Below are 21,549 nucleotides of genomic sequence, written 5' to 3'. Positions count from 1 at the left end.
GAAAAAGAAAAGAAAGAAAAGTAATATGAACAGTTGCGACCTGAGCAGCCTGGGCAGGTTGGTGATAGGGAAGGGCCTTTTCTATAAATAAAAGTTAAAGGAGGGCCGCAGACAGTTTAGTTGTAGAGCACTTGCCCATGAGTAAGGCCTAGAGTTGAAATATTAAAGAGGGTCATTTTGGCATTTAATCTCATAAACCTATTAATACCTCATTCTAATTTTATAATGAGGACAGCTGAGGCTGTGAGGTACTGGTCAGTTGACTGTGATTAGTGGATTGTCCTGGTCTTTCTGACTGAAGTTTTACACTTTCTGAAAGACAGGAACAGCTGTTTTGAGAACAGAAACTGGCAGTCATAGATGAGAACTAGGGCAAGGTGCTGACTGCAGAGAATGCTATTCTGGGTTCTTAGGAGGGGTCAGGGGCAGGGACAGACAGCAGAGCCTTGGTGAAGGGAATTCTTTGACCTCAAGTGGGAAAGAAAGTTGGGTCAGATAAGGAAAATAGAATCTTAACCTTTTTTAGAGCCCAGAAGGTGGCTCAGGAGATGAGGGAGGGTCTGCTGCTCACTGAGCCTCATGACAAGTCTTTCCCTGGGATCCCGGGGGAGAAGGGGAGAGCCAGGCCCTGCCAAGGCTTACACAAAGGCACAATAAATAAATGCACAAATAAGCTGTTCTTTGTAAAGAAAAGGCGTGTTTCTCCATTCCCGTCAGGATGTCACCATCTGAAAGGCGGCTGTGCGCCTGCTGGGTTTGGGGGGTCTATAGGCTGTCTCAAAGACTGACCTGGACCTGGGAAGGTCTCATTCTGCCTCCCTGAGACTCCAGGACTGACTGAAGTTTGTGAGGGATGTTTGCTGTACTTGATAGAGTACTCGGATGCCTCTTACCTAGAAGGAGCTTACGCTTGAGGTTTGTCTCCTTGACAACATTCTGTTTCCTGTCTCTCTGTGTACTTCTGGCAGGACTTTTGGGTAGAATGTGTTGAGAATGCTGTGGACTTAGTCCTGTTCCTTCGTCTTCCAGAATGAATAGAGCCAGCCACCCCTTTAATATCTGTACTCAGGAGGCAGAGGCCAGTCAAGGGCTACAATGAGACCTTGTTTCAAAGAAGCAAGAGGAAGGAGAAGAGGAAGAAGACTTAATCCTTGTCTGACACAATCTGAAGGCTCCAGGCTTTGATAAAAATTATTTTTTTTTTTGAACAATGTCCTATAGTTCAACAAATGCCTGCTTTGAGTAAGATGCACATAGAAGAACTTCATGAGGTGTATAGGGAGACATGGAAAAAACATTGCATCCTATTTAAATTTTGATAAGAGAACCTATTAAGTGTTTAGGAAGGAAAAAGAAGATTTATCCATAAAAAAAGTGGCATAATAGTCACAGTGGATCTTTTTTTGTCCCTTTCCTCTCAAAAGAAAAACATTAGAATTCATTCTTTCTAAGCTAGTTAATCCTCAGTGAGCCTGGTGGTGCAGATGTGTGATCCCAGCTCCTTGGAAGGCTGTGGCAGGAGTTCAAGGCCTGCCTGGGCCACAGACTAAGGTGAGTCCAGGTAGCTCAGTGAGGCCTTCTCTCTAAAAGCAAAGGAGGGTTGGGGATATAGGTGGTTCAGTAGTAAGCTTAGTACCAAGGAGCGGGGAAAGGCTTGAGTTTATAAAAATCTAAATCTCTATGGGACTTAGACCAGCACCAGCCTTGTTAGCTGTTGATTAAACTAAAGATGAGTGAGTGAGTCTGCAGCACTCCCTGCTTCTAGATAGTAGCAGTCTTTTCTGAAGTTCCCTGACCATTTCTCTTGAGGAAATGGAACTTATTACAGAAGAAGGGTGACTTCGTTTATCTAGACGTGATTACTCTGTGTGCATGTGCGTATGCATGTATGTGTACATGTGTTTTCCGACTCTTTGCTTCTCCCCAGCCCTTGTTGAGTGGATGCTTTTGTCCCTGATTGTTGAGTATATCGTTTGTAGATTCACTGAGAGCTTATGTAGTAATGCTTGCCTTATTTTTTCTCTTCCACTCTTGTTTTATTTTTACTTTTTTTCTCTTTGTGATGTGACGTTTTCAGCTGATGTTTTGAGAGCAAATCCTTCTAATTTGGGAGCCCAGATCACAAGAGTGAGTTATTCTATAGTGTCTTTAGCTATATATCTTTTTTGTGTGTATGTGTCTATCTTCCCTTCCCCTTCCCAATTCCAAAAGATTTGAAACACATTTCATAAATATTAGGTAAGAAAATTCCTCTGTCTGTTGAACACCATGCCTTTCTAAAGCAATGTCCACTTTATATTGGGTCAGCTCCCTTTTCCTACGCTGTTGGGAGAGCATAGGCTGATGGGTAGGCCTTGCTTTCACTTTTCATATTATGGAGTGTGTTGCACCGTCTTCATTGCAGATGGGTATGTCGGACTCTGTCACCAGCCTGTCTCACGACACTTCTTTGGTTTTTGTTTTCTTTTGTTTTGAGGAAAATTACACAGTAGCTTCTGAAAACAAAAGGCCCATTCTGTTACTTTAATTTTAAGTAACAGAACCTTCAACTTTCCTTTGTTCTCCTTCTTCCCTGGTGTTCCTCTCAGGGCCATGAAGGAGTGAAAAGGTACATAATTTCCATTTTAGCAGACAGGCTGGATGAAAGTGGTCAGGCTGAGTTCTGAACGTGCCAGGGTTGAAAGACCTCTCTAGAATTTAATAATTACAAGAAACCTCTGTTATCACTAAAACCAGACAACCCTCCCCCATATTTTTATGGTGGGGAAAGAAAATATTTCTGTTTGCTCTGATTCTGTTAACCTCCCATGTAAGCTGTACATTGCTTTGTATAGATCTTACCCCTTGGGTACTTTTCTGTACCAGCCTAAGCCCTTTCTGCTCACTTTGGCCTGCGTTACTACGGTTTCTCTCACATTTGTTTGTCTGGTTCTGCATCCTGGAAGAGCAGGTGATTGGTCTCTTTTCTTTCTTCCCAATAGTCTAAAATTTGCGTGTTGCTTCTGAAATCATTTTGTTTTGTACAATAAGGCAAATGACTTGCTGCCCTAATTACAAATGCCCATAATCCAAGTGTCATGCTCAAAGTAATAAGCCATTGTGTTTCTGAGTACTATAAATAGTGTACTCCGTGCTAGTGCTGTGACATTGTTCAGGGAAATATTGTAAAGGCTTTGCCTTCACAACTGTGTGTTAACTAAAATTGCTCACCTTCTGTTTCTTTCTTTCTACTAACTCAGAGATTAAAAGATCTCAAGCAAAGAGAGTTTGCCCGAAATGTCTCTTCAAGATCCCGCAAAGATGAGAAGAAGCAAGAAAAAGCCCTTCGGCGGCTCCATGAGTTGGCAGAGCAAAGGAAACAAGCTGAATGGTAGGGAAATTCATGTCAGGAATCCTGTAGATAAATAGAATCCTTAATGCTTAAATTTACAGATTTAAAATTCTAATTCAAACACTGAGTGTAAATAGCTCATGCCTATAATCCTAACACTTGGGAGGCTGAGGCAAGAGAATTACTGCAAAATTAAAGCAAACCTGGACCGGATGAGACCCGATCTCAAAAAATATTGATCTTAAAAATATTTAAATTGGCAAGGCCCTGGGTTCGGTCCCCAGCTCTGAAAAAAAGAAAAGAAAAAAAATATTTAAATTGGATGGTAGGGGAGGGGCTGTGGAGAGATGGCTCAGCTGCTTTTCCAGAAGTCCTGAGTTCAGTTCCCAGCAACCACTTTGTGGCTCACAACCATCTGTAAAGGAATCTGATGCCCTCTTCTGGCATGCAGGTGTACGTGCAGAGTGCTCACATGTAAAAATAAGGTAAAAGCTTTAAAACAAGTTTTTTAATCGGGTTGGGTGTATATCTCAGTGCTTTGCATAAGGATATATAAAGGCCTAGTTTGATTCTGCAGTACCACATAAGAATGTAGGCACACACCTGTAATCCCGGCACTCAGGAAGTAGAGGCAGGTCGACCAGAAGTACAGGGCTGTGCTTGGTTGTGTAGTGAGTCTGAGGTCATCCCCGGACACCTGAGAATCTCTCTGAAAAGAGAAAGGAGAAGGGAAGAAAGTGGAGAACTCCTTGGAGTTGACACACTAAAAGATGCCTACTGCACACTGGGACTGAGTGATGCATGCATGACGTCGTTGTCTCTATTACAGGCTCTCCAGCACACCCTTGTAGGAAGGCACCATACTCTAGTTTACCACTGCAGCATCCCAGCACATGTTTTCTGAGTCAAGGATTACCACTGCCTTTTAAAAACTGTACAGTTAGCCGGTGTGGTTTTCTGTCTCCATAATGAGTTCCATCATCTCAAACACAACACAAAAACTTAAAAATTAAATAAAAGTTTTAGTATTAAAAAAAAGTGGGGGTTGGGGATTTAGCTCAGTGGTAGAGCGCTTGCCTAGGAAGCTCAAGGCCCTGGGTTCGGTCCCCAGCTCCCGGGGGGGGGGGGTGCTCTATCCTGCCCTACACCCAATACACTTTTTTTTTTTTTTTTTTTTTTTTTTTTTCCGGAGCTGGGGACCGAACCCAGGGCCTTGCGCTTCCTAGGCAAGCGCTCTACCACTGAGCTAAATCCCCAACCCCAATAGAGCACTTCTTTAAGATCCAAGTTCTATTTACACCACTACCACTGGGAAAAATAAAAGACATTGAAAAATGAGAAGAGGGGGGGCCAGGCAGTGGTGGCTCACGCCTTTAATCCCAGCACTTGGGAGGCAGAGACAGGTGGATGTCTAGAAGTTCGAAGCCATGCTGTTCTACAGAGTGAGTTCCAGGACAGCCAGAACTACACAGACAGACAGACAGACAGACAGGCAGACAGACAGACACAGACAGGCAGACAGAAGGAAGAGAAGGAGGATAGGACAGAGCCTTGGCTTCTAAATGTTCAGAAACCTTTCCATTCCACCTCCAAAAGCGTGACTGACGCTTTGCATGTGAAATACGTGTGCGCCTGAGTGAGTGAGTCACTCTCCAGAAGAGGGAACTTTGGCTTTGCTATTTCTTTCACCCTTCCTGGTTTGTTCTTAGCCTACTTCAGATTCCACTTCGTGTTTAATTTCTTTGGTTTTGTGTTTTTTTCTATACTGCAAGGAGCCAAAGATAAGTAGGAAGTGGAGAAGAGAAGAAAAGAAAGTACTTAACCTATGAACTCAAGCATTGAGTTAAACCACCAATAACATGATTGCAATCCTCCCTCCCTCCCCCCCCCTCCCTCCCTCCCTCTATCCCTCTCGTTTGTGAGACAGGGTTTCTCTGTGTAGCCCTGGCTGTCCTAGAATTTACTGTGTAAACCAGGCTGGCCTCAAACTCAGAGATCCTCCTGCCTCTGCCTCCAGAGTGCGGGGATCAGAGGTGCATGCCGCCATACTTGGTTGCAGTTTCTTAGATTTACAAACTGCATTGGCTTACTGTGTGCATCCATGGATCTATGTGCTGTGCATGTGTAGATGACAGAGGACAGGCAGCTCTGTCTGTGCTGTCTGCCCTCTTCACACACCTTTACAAACTCGGGTCACTTGCGCTTGTGTGGCCACCCTTCACCTGCTGAACCATCTCGCCAGCCCAATTTGTGACTCTTTCTATAGTAAATGCACCTTTCTTGGACATGTTCTAGGGATATCTCTAACGAAAGGGGTATTTCAGGCTTCTTTCTGTTCGGGACATATTATAACACTTGTTCTTCTTCAAAAGCAACTTCTAGCTCTCTCTCTTTTTTTTTTTTTTTTTTTTTGGTTCTTTTTTCCGGAGCTGGGGACCGAACCCAGGGCCTTGCGCTTCCTAGGTAAGCGCTCTACCACTGAGCTAAATCCCCAGCCCCTCTAGCTCTCATTTTTAAATTAGCAGTTAAAAGATGACCAAGTAGGATTGACCAGTGTATAGGTTACAGGTACATGGAACATCATTTGTTCAAGGCTATGAGGGAGACTATAACACAGTATAAATATGTTTTACTATCTTTGTCTGTTTGGATTCCATCTTTGAACAGCAACAGCATATATAACAAAATTTAGATACCATGGTACCTGGATATCTAATTAATTGTCTTCAATTACTGAGTTCAGACTTGAGGAAGTGCCTACATATTAGTCCATACACAGCAAGATAGGCAGCAAACACTTGTTTTAAAATACCTTAGTTCTGTAGTAGTGGCTGGCGGGTTGCTTGTTACTGGCATCATTCTGAGTACCCCTAAAAGGGCATCATTCAACAGGGGCCAACAGCATGGCACCACAGGTGGAGGAGCCAAGCCGGAAGTCTTTATCAAATCCCGGAACCCACATAGCAGGAGAGGACCAACTCTACAAGTTGTTCTCCGACATCCACATGTGCACCATGACTGTATATGTTCACACACACAATTAGTAAAATGTAACAAAAAATACGTTTAAAAATACATTAAAAATAAAGTTATAGACTTATTAATAAGTTTAAGCTGTGTGCTATATGTATGTTATAATGCCTGAAAGATGAGTCATCTCTTTATTCAGTATGTCCATGCTTCCTGTCTGTTGACAGGAAGAAAAAGTTCATATTCCTGTAACTTGCATTATGGTGCATTGTTAGAACTCCTCTTCTCTTACTGTTAATCTTTTTAATTTAATTTATAATCAACTTATAAATTAAACCTTATTATAATGTAGCCTCTCTCTGTGTACATGTGTGTGGTTCAGTACAATCCAGTACTGTCGTGTACCCACCTGTGTTCTTCAAATATCTACCACCATGACTAGAATACTAATTTGTCATTAAATCAAAGCATGACTTTAGGTATGATGCCCAAGACATAGGGACGAGTATTTAATTTATAAAACAAATATAACCACAGAGTATTCCAGTAGAGGCTTCCAGCTATGTTTAATTCAGAATGTGTTCATTTGTAAGCTGCATATAACAGTATTATATGCTTGTAATTCCAGGCTTCTAGGGGTTGAGGAAGGAGGATTGCCATGTGGGTTCACAGTCAATCCTGGGCTGTATAACTAGATTCAAACCAATATCATCTTCTTCTCCTCCTCCCCCCTCTTCCTCCTCCTCTTCCTCCTCTTCCTTTTCCTCCACCTTTTGCTCCTCCCCCGTTCCCTTCCCTTCATTCCTTCTCCTATCTTAAATGAAATTTGAACCAAGTGTAGTACTGCATACCTTTATTCCCAATGCTCAGGCTTTGAATAATCTCTAAACTGAAGGTCTGCCTGTATACAAAATAAGTTCTAGGCCAGCCAAGGCTACATAGTAAGACCCTGGCTCAAAAAATAAATAAAATAAAAGTGAAATTTGAGACACTTGCCTCCAGCTCTGTATAATAGAAGAAGATAACCAGCTCCTCAGATTCTAACCCCAACCTGAGTGGCATGGCACAAATGAACACATAAACAGAGAGAGAGGGTTTAAATGTAAATCTGAAGGTGCAAGGAAAATTAAAGCTTTTCTTTAGCTAAATGAAATATAGCCCTTTTGGCAGGGAGGGGATGAAAATGAGGTCTTTATTGTCTAGGATGAACTAGAACTCACTGCATAGATGAAGCCAACCTTGAATTCAATAGTAATCCTGTGTCTCCGCCTACTAAGTACTGTGCTTAAAGGCTTAAGCCACCATGCTGTGTGCAGAGTAACCTTTGGAATAGTTGCATATCCGTGTAGTTGACCGTGTGCCGGGTGGTAGGGTAATGAGATTGGAAGGACCAGCAAGATGGATGGCTCAGTGGGTAAAGGTTCTTGCCACCCAATTTCAAGCCTCAGAATCCACATGGTAGGTGGAGGGAACCAGCTCTAACCTCTGTATACAGACCTTTGGCATACATTCTGTTTGTCTGTCTCTCAGTCTCTGGCATGCATTCTGTCTGTCTGTCTGTCTGTCTGTCTGTCTGTCTCTCTCTCTCTCTCTCTCTCTCTCTCTCTCAATACATGTAATCTTGAAAGTGGAAGGATTAGAGAGATTGCTCAGTGGTTAAAGATGCCCTTCCAGAGAACCTAGATTCAATTTCCAGTTCACAATCTCTTGTACCTCTAATCCCAGGTGATTTCATGTCCTTTTCTTTTTTCTTTTTTTTTTTTTAAGATTTATTTATTTATTATTTTGTTTTTTGTTTTTTTGTTTTTTGTTTTTTTTTTTTCTGGAGCTGGGGACCGAACCCAGGGCCTTGTGCTTCCTAGGCAAGCGCTCTACCACTGAGCTAAATCCCCAATCCCTATTTATTTATTATATATGAGTACACTGTAGCTATCTTCAGACACACCAGAAGAGGGCATCAGATCTCATTACAGATGGTTGTGAGCCACCATGTGGTTGCTGGGATTTGAACTCAGAACCTCTGGAAGAGCAGTCAGTGCTCTTAACCACTGAGCCACCTCTCCAGCCCTTCATGTCCTTTTCTGAGTTCCAGAGGCAATGCATCATGTAGTAAACAGGCATACAAAAAAGCAAAACATGCACATAAAATTAAAATGAAAAGGAAAAGTTTTTAGGGCTGGAGAAATGGAATGGCTCAGCACTCACATGGAGACTCACAACCATCTGTAGTGAGATCTGATGCCCTCTTCTGGTGTGTCTGAAGACAGCAACAGTGTACTCATATAGGATGTGTTCTGTCTGCACATACACCTGTAGGCATGTATGTATCAGATCCCTTTATAATGATTGTGAACCACCATTTGGTTGCTGAACTCAGGATTTTGGCAAGAGCAGTGCTCTTAATCACTGAGCCATCTCACCAGCCCCAGAGAAAAATACTTTAATTTAAAAAAAAAAAAAAAACCAACTTGGTAACAAACTAGTGCAAAAACTGTGAGGTGGGGTTTAAAGAACTGGGTTATAAGATAAGCCCTTTTGTAGGGCAGATAGCTTAAAGGATAGCAGTAGCTAGCTAGCCTTGGGAATTTAGCACAGCGCATGGATCAAATGAAATTTTGCCTACCTCTGTTCAACAAGTTCCATTCACCAGCACATTGCTAGAGACAGCCACTCTGCGTCTTTGATGAGTAGAAGGACAAAGAAGAGGAGTATTATAAGAGCTGTAACTCGAATCCTCTCTTGTTTTCTCACTTTCTCAACTATTGTTTAGTGCACCTGGAAGTGGGCCCATGTTCCGACCAACCACAGTGGCTGTGGACGAAGATGGTGGAGAGGAGGATAAAGACGAATCATCAACCAACAGTGGTGCGAGTGCCATTTCCTCCTGTGGCTTTGGATCTGACTTCTCCACAGAGAAAGGGGGCCCCTTCACGTCAGTACAGATCACTAATAGCACTGGACTGTCGCAGGCTTCTGGGTTAGCCTCGCAAGGTATCAGCTTTGGCATTAAGAATAATCTGGGACCCCCACTGCAGAAATTGGGAGTGTCGTTTTCTTTTGCCAAGAAAGCTCCCGTCAAACTTGAATCAATAGCATCCGTTTTCAAGGACCATGCAGAAGAGGGGACCTCTGAGGACGGAACAAAGGCTGAAGAGAAGAGTTCTGACCAAGGGGTGCAGAAGGTGGGAGAGACTGATGGTGGTGGTAATCTTGATGGAAAGAAAGAAGATGAAGACCCTCAGGATGGAGGGTCCCTTGCCTCAACACTGTCCAAGTTGAAGAGGATGAAAAGGGAAGAAGGAACAGGGGCTACGGAGCCAGAGTATTACCACTACATCCCCCCAGCACACTGCAAGGTCAAGCCGAACTTCCCCTTCTTACTCTTTATGAGGGCCAGTGAGCAAATGGAAGGTGACCACCGTACACACTCAAAGAATGCTCCAGAGAACAGAAAGGGCAGCTCTCCCAGGCCTAAAGGTTGCAGTAAGGCAGCAGCAAGCCAAGGAGCAGAAAAAACAGTTAGTGACGTTTCTGAGCCGCAAAAGGAAGCCACTGTGGTTGGGCCTTCCGAGCCTGGAGGCAAAACTGAAACAAAGAAATGCTCAGGAGAGGGTGAAGGTGAGCAAAGTGTGGAGAGTCTTAGAGAGAGCTCAGAGAGCCAGATGTGTGAATCCGATCCTAAAGAAATTTCTCAGGCCACCCCAGCAACAAAAGCAGGCCAGGGACCCAAGCATCCTACCGGCCCGTTCTTCCCAGTTCTGAGCAAGGACGAAAGCACTGCCCTGCAGTGGCCGTCAGAACTGCTCATCTTCACCAAAGCAGAGCCTCCCATTTCCTACAGCTGCAACCCTTTATACTTTGACTTTAAACTTTCAAGAAACAAAGATGCTAAAGCTAAAGGGACAGAGAAGCCAAAAGATGTCGGAGACTCGTCAAAGGGTCATCTCCAGAGCCCTGATCCTAGAGAACCGAACAAAAGCAAGGAGGGGGAGCAGAGTGTAGTGCTCTCAGAAGGCAGAGTGGATGAACCTGCTTCAGGGGCTGCCTGTAGCAGCCTGACCAAGCAGGAGCCTGGGGGTAGCCATGCATCAGAAACCGAAGACACCGGAAGAAGCCATCCTAACAAGAAAGAACCATCAGGCAAGTCTCACAGACACAAAAAGAAAAAGAAACACAAAAAGTCCAGTAAGCACAAACGTAGACACAAGGCTGACATGGAGGAAAAGAGTTCAAAGGCAGAGTCTGGGGAAAAATCTAAGAAGCGCAAGAAACGAAAAAGGAAGAAGAACAAATCAGCCCCAGCTGATTCTGAACGAGGACCCAAACCAGAGCCTCCTGGAAGTGGCAGCCCTGCACCACCAAGAAGACGGCGCCGAGCTCGAGATGACTCCCAGCGGAGATCCCTTCCTGCTGAAGAAGGAAACAGTGGGAAGAAGGACGATGGTGGAGCTGGTAGTGGTTCCCAAGATCACAGTGGCAGGAAACACAAAGGTGAACCGCCAGCCTCCTCCTGCCAGCGGAGAACTAGTGCCAAACACAGCAGCCGGTCCAGCCATCGGAGCCAGCCCAGCAGTGGAGATGAGGATAGCGATAACGCTTCTTCTTCACACAGACCGCACCAGAAGTCTCCGTCCCAGTACAGTGAGGAGGAGGAAGAAGAGGAGGAGGAAGAGGAAGAAGAGGAGGAAGAAGAGGAGGAAGAAGATGAAGACTCGGGTAGTGAGCATTCTCGTAGCCGCTCTCGATCTGGCCGTCGCCATTCCTCACATCGTTCTTCCCGGCGGTCTTATTCAAGCAGCTCTGACGCTTCTTCAGACCAGAGCTGCTATAGTAGACAGCACAGTTACTCTGATGATAGCTATAGTGACTACAGTGACCGATCAAGAAGGCACTCTAAGCGCTCTCATGATTCAGATGATTCAGACTATGCCAGCTCCAAACACAGGTCCAAACGACACAAATACTCATCATCTGATGATGACTATAGCCTCAGTTGCAGCCAGTCCCGAAGCCGGTCTCGGAGTCATACAAGGGAGCGATCAAGATCCCGGGGTCGAAGCCGCAGTAGCAGCTGTAGTCGCAGTCGAAGCAAGAGAAGAAGTCGCAGCACCACAGCCCACAGCTGGCAGCGAAGCCGAAGCTACAGCCGAGACCGGAGCCGCAGCACCAGGAGCCCTTCTCAGAGATCAGGTTCCAGAAAGGGGTCCTGGGGTCACGAGAGCCCCGAGGAAAGGCGCTCTGGCCGTCGGGATTTCATTCGTTCAAAGATTTACCGCTCTCAGTCTCCCCACTATTTCCGATCAGGTCGGGGAGAAGGTCATGGGAAGAAAGAAGATGGCAGAGGAGAGGACAGTAAAGGAGCAGGCCTGCCCTCCCAGAATAGCAACGCTGGCGGCACAGGAAGAGGGTCAGAAAGTGACTGCAGCCCCGAAGATAAGAACTCTGTTACTGCCAGACTGCTGCTAGAGAAGATCCAGTCCAGGAAAGTGGAGAGGAAACCCAATGTGTGTGAGGAGGTGCTGGCCACCCCTAATAAGGCTGGACTCAAGTATAAGAACCCCCCACAAGGTTACTTCGGGCCTAAGCTCCCCCCGTCTCTTGGTAATAAGCCTGTTCTTCCAATGATAGGGAAGCTTCCAGCTACTCGGAAGTCCAATAAGAAATGTGAAGACTCTGCCTTGGAAAGGGGTGAAGAGCAGGAGCATTCAGAGCCAGAAGAAGGGTCCCCAAGGAGCAGGGATGCTCCACTTGGGCATCAGTTCTCCTCAGAGGACACAGCTGGTCCCTTATCAGACCCTCCCCCAGAAGAGCCAAAGTCTGAAGAAGCTACTGCTGATCACTCTGTGGCTCCACTAGGCACCCCAGCACACACGGACTACCCTGGGGATCCAGCCATCTCCCATAACTACCTCCCTGACCCCAGTGATGGGGATGCTCTGGAGTCTCTGGATAGCCGCAGTCAGCCAGGCCCTGTGGAATCCAACTTGCTGCCTATAGCCCCAGACCTTGAGCACTTCCCCAGTTATGCACCTCCCAGTGGGGAGCCTAGCATTGAGTCAACAGACGGGACTGAGGATGCTTCCTTGGCTCCTCTAGAGAGCCAGCCCATCACCTTCACCCCTGAGGAGATGGAGAAGTACAGCAAGCTCCAGCAGGCCGCACAGCAGCACATCCAGCAGCAACTTCTGGCCAAACAAGTAAAGGCCTTTCCAGCCTCAACAGCCCTAGCCCCAGCCACACCAGCCCTGCAGCCCATCCACATTCAGCAGCCGGCCACAGCCTCTGCCACCTCCATCACAACTGTTCAGCACGCCATCCTACAGCATCATGCTGCAGCTGCTGCCGCTGCCATCGGCATCCACCCCCACCCCCACCCCCAGCCACTTGCCCAAGTGCATCACATTCCCCAGCCCCACCTTACCCCGATTTCCTTGTCCCATCTCACTCACTCAATTATCCCTGGCCACCCTGCCACCTTTCTTGCTAGCCACCCTATCCATATAATCCCTGCTTCAGCCATCCATCCTGGGCCCTTCACCTTTCACCCCGTCCCACACGCTGCCCTCTACCCTACCCTGCTCGCGCCACGGCCTGCTGCAGCAGCTGCCACTGCCCTCCATCTTCACCCACTACTTCACCCCATCTTCTCAGGTCAGGACCTGCAGCACCCTCCCAGCCATGGGACTTGAGCTGGGAGTCGGAAGCCTATGTTGAGCCAGGGAAGGTGACCTATTCTTCCCTTGGGGGTGTAGAGCCATTTATACCAGCAAGTAAAAGCTGGAACAGGCAGTGTCTTGACAGCCAAAGAAATGAGTTTTGGCTTGCAGGGATGGATTTAGATTTGAGGTTTGCTTTGGGTTTACTATCAGGGATATTTCCCCCCCTATCCAACCCCCCCTCCCTCCCGTGTTTCTAAGCTAGGGAACACCAGTAAGAGCTGCCCACAGCCCTCTGCAGCAGTCTCCAGACTGTCAGTAATCCTCCTCCTCTACTTTCTGATCCTCTGCACTTCCCCTCTGTGAGTTCCGAACATTTCCCTCCTCTAAAGGGTTGTCACCAAAGCACTTGCCATGGGCCCATCTGGTCCTGCCTTCTCAGTGCCACGAGGAAGGCCGGACTGTCTCTCCAGTGGTGAAAACTCCACTTTTCGGCAGTGTCTTTGACTATCCTTAGTGACACGTTATCCCAGGTGAGGTGGAGGAGGGGGTCTAACCTAGAACCAAAAGCAACTCAGGCTGCGATCGACCCCTTCCTTACAGACAGCCATGCATTTGGCACTACTGTCCTCCTGCCCCTCACCCAGAAGGGGCATCTACATATCCCAGAAAAGAAGATCCTAGCGTGAGTAGAAGCTATGCTGAACATAGGGTCACCCATGTGCTTCCCAGAAAGGAGCTCGTGTCTGAAGGGTATACTTTCTTCTGTTATGTTGATGTTTTCTTTTTAATTTATAGGATTTTTTAATGTAAAATTGCACTGAACTCTATAAACGTAAATGCTGCTTTTTGTAGCTCATATTAAGAAGGTTCCGTATTTGTAGTATACTGCAATAATATTTTTTACATCAGCTCTTTAAGTGATCCTTGTTCTGGTGGCTTTCTGTAAATATGTTTGCCCTAGTTGAATTAAGAAACTTTAAAGGTTATAAAATAAAAAGAAAAAATAAAGTATTTGTTTTCTGCTAGATGCAAAAATGACTAAGCATGTATATTTTATCAATCTCCTGTATTTTTTAAAGTTATGAACTATAAAAATGGTAACTTTTTTTGCTGGGACATGTTAATAATTCGCAGTAGTGGTTCGTGCTGGGTTCTTGAGTTGTCGAGCAACAGGCAGCGGCCAGTGTCAGGAGGACGCTCAGTCACGGTGGTCTCCCTGGTGTGCTTTGTTAGACAGTGGACTCCACAGAGTCCGGAGGGGAGGATTGGTTCAACAGCTTTATTCTCTGGAAGCAGTGACACTCGGTGACTGTCTAGGAAGAGGGACTCTTGGGTTTCCCTGGGTACTTTGTTCCGGACAGTCTTACTTGCCTTCCTAGTATTTAGCCCCCTCTGACAATTTTTTAAATGTGCCTTTTGGGTTGGCTAGAAACTAAAATAGAAGTAGACCAGAGGATAATAGGGTTGGGACAGTCTTCTCCTCTTCGTTGGGAGGTGAGTAGTTCAAGATTTTTGGCTTCGCAGTTCTATGCCATCTGTCCAGCTCGATTTCAATTTCAGCAGTAGAGGCTCCTTTTTTCTTTTCTCCCTTGACACTGACCAGAAGTCCATCCATCCCTCTCCCCTTTGGCCTTCCCCAGGCTCTCAGCCCTCCTTAACACAGACCCAAAGGTGCTTGTAATGCAGGTCTCATCTCCTTTATTAGTACTCTTAGGACTAGAACTGGCTAAGCAGTCAACTGACATCGCCCTGCTTGCCTAAGCTAAGCTTCGCTCTCCCTGCCTCTCAAATCCCCAACGGAATGGGCTTTGTAAAGGAGCAGTTGCTGGGCAAATGAGGCACTTACTTGGCTGAGCCCCTCCTTCCTTCTCAGTGTCCCTGTCGGTTTACAAGTCTCACTTTTTGGGTAACTAGCCCTGGAAAGATGGCATCTATTTGAAGTGAAGGGACTGGTTCTTCTTGCTTTCAGCTCGTGTAAATATTTAAATAAAACAGTGTTAACATTTTGTGCTGCTTCCCTTAGGTTGTAGACATCGAGCCATGCTCTGGCCACCTCTGCCTTCCTGGGGGCAGTTTTCTTTAACTTCCAGAATAGTGATTTTAAAACTTCCAAAAAAAAAAAAAGAAAAAAAGAAAAAAAGGAAAAACAAAATAACCTGTCCTTACGTACAAGCATAACAGATTGTATTTGACTTTATCACACATGATAGAGAGATATATGCTGTAAAGTGAAGGAGAGGAACTTTCTAATAAACCAACACTTTGGAAACTTAGTGGCGTCTGTTGTGATTGCTGCTGTGTAGATGGGCGGGTGGGAGGAGTGCGGGTTGGACACGAGTGATAGACCTAGGCCAGCTTGAAAGGTTGGAGATTGCTCTGAGAGCTCAGGCTACCCAGGGGTCAGGATTCAGTTACCAAAAGAGGAAGACCTCTGTATTTTTCCAGTCTTAGGCAGGTGACTGGGAATGTGCACTTTCTTTTAAAGAGCAAAGAAGGCTTTATCTGCCTGGCCTTTGACCCCCAGGTGAGGTTCCCTATAACCAGGCTTCAGATACCACCTTCAATTCTGACGGCCACTGTAGTGTGGGGTGCTTCTGCCTGACCCATAAGCCTGAAGCCACAGCAGGAAGTCCCACAGGAGGGGCAGGAGGGCTGGCATGGAAGGTGTCCAGTGATAGAGCTTCCCTCTTCCTCAGCCTTTCAGAGCTATGTGATGTCTGTCTTCTCCCTTCTTTTGGTCAAGTTGTTTGCTCTCTAGCTACCAAAGCTGAGTGCTCAGACTGCTTAGAATACCAATATCTGCGTTCAGTATTCGAAAGTGAAAAGTGCATCTCTGAGAGCAAGGAAGGGGGGCCTGCAGGAAAGACAGGGCTGCACAGCCTGTGCTCTGTAAGGTCCGTTGTTCTGTTCTGATAAGGGCTCAGCCATTCTAGTCTTGAAACATGAGAGTACTCTCTCTTAACGCCCTCCCATACCAACCCATCGGATTTTGCAGCTTTTTCCTAGCTGGCTTTCCTGCCTAGAATCTAACCCCCTGCCCCCTGCTGTCACCTAGCAGCTTGTCGGAACCCAAGTGCCATTCATCTTAAGTTCAATGCTTCAAGTAAAATTGTAAGCTTGGGGAGGACGAGCTAAATTTTAAGTAGGAATGCTATTGTCTGCGTGTACACCTACATACCAAAAGAGGGCATCCAGTCCCTTTTTAGATAGCCATGCATCACTGTGTGGCTGCTGGAATTGAGCTCAGGACCTCAGAAAGAACAGCCCATGTTCTTTACCACTGAGCCATCTCACCAGCCCAGCAAGCTAATTCTTTCTTTTTTTTTTTTTTTTTTTTTTTTTTTGGTTCTTTTTTTTGGAGCTGAGGACCGAACCCCAGGGCCTTGCGTTTCCTAGGCAAGCGCTCTACCACTGAGCTAAATCCCCAGCCCCGCTAATTCTTATATCTCCTTAAAAACTGACCCTGGGGAGTTGGGGATTTAGCTCAGTGGTAGAGCGCTTGCCTAGCAAGCGCCAGGCCCTGGGTTCGGTCCCCAGCTCCGAAAAAAAGAATAAAAAAAAACTGACCCTGGGCATTCCATTACCTCGCTCCAGTGCCAAGACGTAATGGAAGCTCGATGGTTGTTAATTAAATGATGCTTAGACTGAACTCAATTCCCTTGAAGGATTCTGAGCCCACAGACTGATGGACTAGGAAAGACGGGATATTGCCAGTCTTCTGGGTATATTGCCTGATAACCCAGTTCTGGCACCAAAGCCATGCAGTCCTCCCACCTCAGGCTTTTGGTTTTAGTTAATGGGAATCCACCATCAGCCAGCCAGGGACCAAACCTTTGGAAAACGTTTGGCCACTTCTGGCTACTGATTTTGTGCTTAGCTGCTGTTTCTCTGTTTTTGTCATCTTGGATGGTCTCGGTGAGCTGGTATAAGGCTCTGGCCAACTTCAAGCTTAGTGTGTCATTCTCCTCCCAATTACAGAATTAGAGTCTTGTGTCACTGCTCATCTCTGCTGCCTTATTCTTACCACCAGTGCCTGGTTCGGGCATCACCACCTTTAACCCAGAGTTCTACCCTACCCAGCTGGTCTTTTTTTTTTTTTTTTTTTCCTTTGGTTCTTTTTTTCGGAGCTGGGGACCGAACCCAGGGCCTTGCGCTTCCTAGGCAAGCGCTCTACCACTGAGCTAAATCCCCAGCCCCCCCCAGCTGGTCTTAATACAAGATTGTCCTTCCTTCTCTATTCCTTGTAGCCACAGGCAGCCAGTGTCATATTCTAAATTGGAACACAGTTCAATGAATCTCTGTCTTAGGGTGTCTATCGCTGTGATAAATGCCATGACCTAAGCAAGTTGGAAGGGGAGGGTTTTCAGCTTACACTTCTACATCACAGTTCATCATCAAAGGAAGTCAGAGTTCCTACTCACTCAGGGCAGGAACCTGGAGGCAGGCAGGAGCTGGTGAAGCTGGGAAGGGGTGCTGCTCCCTGGCTTGCTCCCCATGGCTTGCCCAGTCTGCTTTCTTACAGAACCCAGGACCACCAGCTCAGGGACGGCCCCACCCACAATGGGCTGGGCCCTTGCCTCCTACAACCCAATCTTTATGGAGACTCACTCTTTTTTTGGTGGGGGGGATTTCTTAATTGAGGTTTCCTCCTCTTAGATGACTTTAGCTTATGTCAACTTGACATAAAACTAGCCAGCACAGTCTCTTTCCTAACTTTGTTTTGTACTTGGATGCCAGCAAGCATGCGGAGCTGGTCCGACCCCCTTGTACAGTGAGGATGGAACTCGCACCATGAAGCCTGCAGGCCTCTGCTGCTCCTGAGCCATCTTGCTAAACCTGGTGAAATCTCTTATTTCCTGACATCTTTAGCTAGCTGGCCATGTTAACGCACACCTTTAACCCCAGCACTCAGGGAACAACGGCAAGCAGATCTTTCAAATTCCAGACCAATCTGGTCTGCATAGTGAAACCCTGCCTCAAATAAAATGAAAATCTTTAGAACTCTCCATCTCTGATAGATAGATGTTCAAACTCCTTAGCGTGGCATTCAGGTCCCCTCCAGTGTTGTGAGTTTCTGCCTGCCTTTCCTCATACCCCACCCGCCCTTTTAAGTATGCCTCACTTAGCCTTCTACTTACTCCCCTTGATTCCTGAGCTCTGGTCTCCTGCTCTAGCTACTTGTGTTTCTCCCAGTATCAACAAGAAAAAGAAACCTGTGTTTGAGTTTGTGTTTTGCAACCTGTTGGCATTCTACACATGGACAGTGTACTCAGAACTCGTCTGAGGCTAATTTTTGTCTTCCTGGAAGAGTCCAAGTAGTATCCATTGTATAGAGCCGCTTCCTAATTTCCATTTTCCAAAGCTGACTTTACTTGCTGCCCCCCAATGGCAGTCCTGAGTGTCCTGGGAGCTCTGGACTGGGTTGAGATCCTTGACTCTTGTATTTGCAGCTCTCATACCTTGAACAATAGAAATTGTTTTCTAAGACTCCAGTACATGGAGCTGGAGAGATAGCAGGTAAGAGGATTTACAGCTCTTCCAGAGGACCCGGATTCAGTTCTCTGCATTCCCTTCAGGCAGTTAACAACTGCTTGTAACTCCAGACCCAAGACCCTCTGGCCTCTGGCACTTGTGCACACATTGTGCAGAGGAGCACACACACGAATAATACATGGTTTAAAAAAGAAAAATCAAGAAGCCTGTCATGGCGGTGCACACTTTTAATCCCAGCACTTGGGAAACAGAGGCTGGCAGATCTCTGTGAGTTTGAAGTTAATATGGTCTACAAAACCTAGGATAGCCAGAGAGGGCTACACAGAGAAATCTTGTCTTGAAAAACAACCAACAGGGGTTGGGGATTTAGCTCAGCGGTAGAGCGCTTGCCTAGCAAACGCAAGGCCCTGGGTTCGGTCCCCAGCTCCGGAAAAAAAAAAAAAGAAAGAAAGAAAAAGGAAAAACAACCAACAAAAATGACTTCAGTGCATAAACCAGGGTTGGTGGTGGCATTCCTAGACTGTCAGCACTCCAGGGGTAGAGGTGAGAAGGCCAGCCTGCACTAAACAAGACCCTGATTTAAAAAGAGGCCACAGGGGTTGGGATTTAGCTCAGTGGTAGAGCGCTTCAAGCGCAAGGCCCTGGGTTCTTTCCCCAGCTCCGAAAAAAAGAACCAAAAATAAATAAATAAATAAAAATAAAAAGAGGCCACAAAGGGGTGGGAGTGAAGGAACAAGGACAGGCTTAGTGAGTAAAAAGCACTTGGTGGGGGCTGGGGATTTAGCTCAGTGGTAGAGCGCTTACCTAGGAAGCGCAAGGCCCTGGGTTCGGTCCCCAACTCCAAAAAAAAAAGAACCAAAAAAAAAAAAAAAAAAAGCACTTGGTGGGGCTGGAGAGATGGCTCAGTGGTTAAGAGCACCAACTGCTCTTCCAGAGGTCCTGAGTTCAATTCCCAGCAACCACATGGTGGCTCACAATCATCTGTAATGGGATCTGATGCCCTCTTCTGGTGTGTCTGAAGACAGCTACAGTATACTTACATGTAATAAATAAATATTTAAAAAAAAAAAAAAAAAAAGCACTTGGTGCCAAGCCTGATGCTGGAGTTCGATTCCTGAGACCCAGGGTAGAACAAGGCCAGTTTTCAAAAGCCGTGACCTCCATACTCCGCCTCGGCACACCTGCCCACACACTTGCATACACAAAAATAGATTTTAAACTGGTTTTAAAAAGTGTAAGGCGGGGTTGAGGATTTAGCTCAGTGGTAGAGCGCTTGCCTAGCAAGCGCAAGGCCCTGGGTTCGGTCCCCAGCTCCGAAAAAAGAAAAAAGAAAAAAAAGTGTAAGGCAAGGGCCTGGAGAGGTGGCTCAGTGGTTAAGAGCACTGACTGCTCTTCCAGAGGTCCTGAGTTCAAATCCCAGCAACCACATGGTGGTTACTCCTGTGGGGATCCTACTCCCTCTTCTGGTGTGTCTGAAAAGAAGGACAGTGTACTCACAGACATAAATATTTTTTTTAAAGATTCATTTATTTCATGTATATGAGTACACTGTCACTGTCTTCAGACACACCAGAAGAGAACATTACAGATGGTTGTGAGCCACCATATGGTTGCTGGGAATTGAACTCAGGACCTCTGGAAGAGCAATCAGTGCTCTTAACCGCTGAGCCATCTCTCCAGCCCATAAATATTTTTTTTATTGTAACGCAAAACAACTCATGTCATGTGAGTTCATATTGGGCTACACAGAATAGACCAGCGATGCAGGAACCACTCATCTGGGAACAGCGGGGAGACAGAGGGTCAGCAGGTGCTGGTATAAGACTGCAGGCCTGTCATGAGCTTGGCACTGGGGGCACATCAGTGAGGAAAGCCCTGAACAAATCCAAGGAGCTTTTTGCTTAATGAGGGGCAACATCTTCAGCTGTGTGAGAGGAAGGGAGGAGTCGGGAGTTGTTCAAAGTTGGTAGGGCGGGAAAGTGGGGTAAGGCAGTGGTTAATCAGAAATAAGGGTGGAGCTTGGGGGGCATGGCTGGGTGATAGAGCACTTGTCCTGCGTTGATGAGGCTATCCCAGCACTGCAGAAAAGGAGAAAAAAAAATACAGACTATATGTGGCTGTATTCCTACATCCCTTTGCTTTGGGGCAAAAGGCGTGCAAGGCCAACAGGGCATGGAGCTCTGTTCCCCTTCCCCCCCCCCCATATAGAAGGGGATTCTGTGGCCCTCACCCCTTTGTGGCCCTGAGAATCTGACCCCTCTCCCTTTGCTCCTTCCACCCTTGAGGAAGACCAGTCAACCTTTCAGCAGCAACTCATGCCAGGCTGTGAGCTAGGCCCCGGGACAACAGAAAGGACCCTTGCTCTCAAAGGATTCAGGTACTCAATTCAGTAAAAAAGTGTCATCAGGTACTGTGCCTGTGTGTGTGTATATGCCAAGGACTGAGGACTCAGGAGCTTTCTCCTAGACAATCTCAGAACGATGTCATCTCATCCCACTTAGGCCACGGCCATTCACTGCCAATATTGAAGGTGCCAGTGTAAACGCACCAAGACCTGGTTAAGATGGAGATGTGAGGAAACCAATGGCCAAGTGGGGCTGCCTGAGGCTGCCAAAGGCTTGCAGAGGAGGAAGCCGATAAATGTCCTACTCAAAATGATGACAACCTCGGGTTTTATCAGGGGAGAGCAGCTTCCTTTACCCCTTCCTCTCCCTCTAGCCAAGTCACAGTGTTCAGTGGTCAGCTACATGGGGGAGACAAGGACAGTACAACCGTGGGCCGTGGTGAAGTAAGACAGAGCTGTGAATTCATGTTTACACTTTCCCGGGCGGAAAGAGATGGTGGCCAGACTTTCACAGTGACAGAGGAGGAGAAAGGGGATTTCTGGGCCTGTGGCTGAGAAACTGAAACTACAGGACTTGGAGAGGAGCTTTTCTGGAGAGAAGGGAGAAGCAATGACTTCCGGTCATCAGCACCTATCCCCGGGACAGACCCTCCCTTTCCTAGTAGTCCTAGAGACCGTGTGGTCCAGAGGCTATTCCCCTCTGCCATGCCTGCTGCTAAGCCATGAGCTTAGCTGATAAGCCGAAACTTCCG

General features: G+C 46.5%; 1 protein-coding gene across 10 annotated transcripts in view; it reads left to right on the top strand.

Moving 5' to 3' along the window:
- The window catches only part of Gpatch8 (G patch domain containing 8), an 80,345-nt gene extending 65,112 nt beyond the window's left edge, over nt 1-15,233 (top strand). For all 10 annotated transcript variants that reach the window (NM_001398883.1, XM_087574273.1, XM_087574264.1 and 7 more), the window contains 2 exon segments: nt 3,240-3,370; nt 9,072-15,233. In NM_001398883.1, coding sequence (NP_001385812.1) covers nt 3,240-3,370; nt 9,072-12,990 — 4,050 coding nt within the window. In that variant the 3' untranslated portion in view covers nt 12,991-15,233.
- The last annotated feature ends 6,316 nt before the right edge of the window (nt 15,234-21,549 follow it).

Source organism: Rattus norvegicus, chromosome 10, assembly GCF_021556685.1.
Source record: "Rattus norvegicus strain SHRSP/BbbUtx chromosome 10, alternate assembly SHRSP_T2T, whole genome shotgun sequence".
NCBI lineage: Eukaryota > Metazoa > Chordata > Mammalia > Rodentia > Muridae > Rattus > Rattus norvegicus.
The sequence above is the reverse complement of the archived record's forward strand: the minus strand, read 5'-3'. Positions and strand labels throughout refer to the sequence as shown.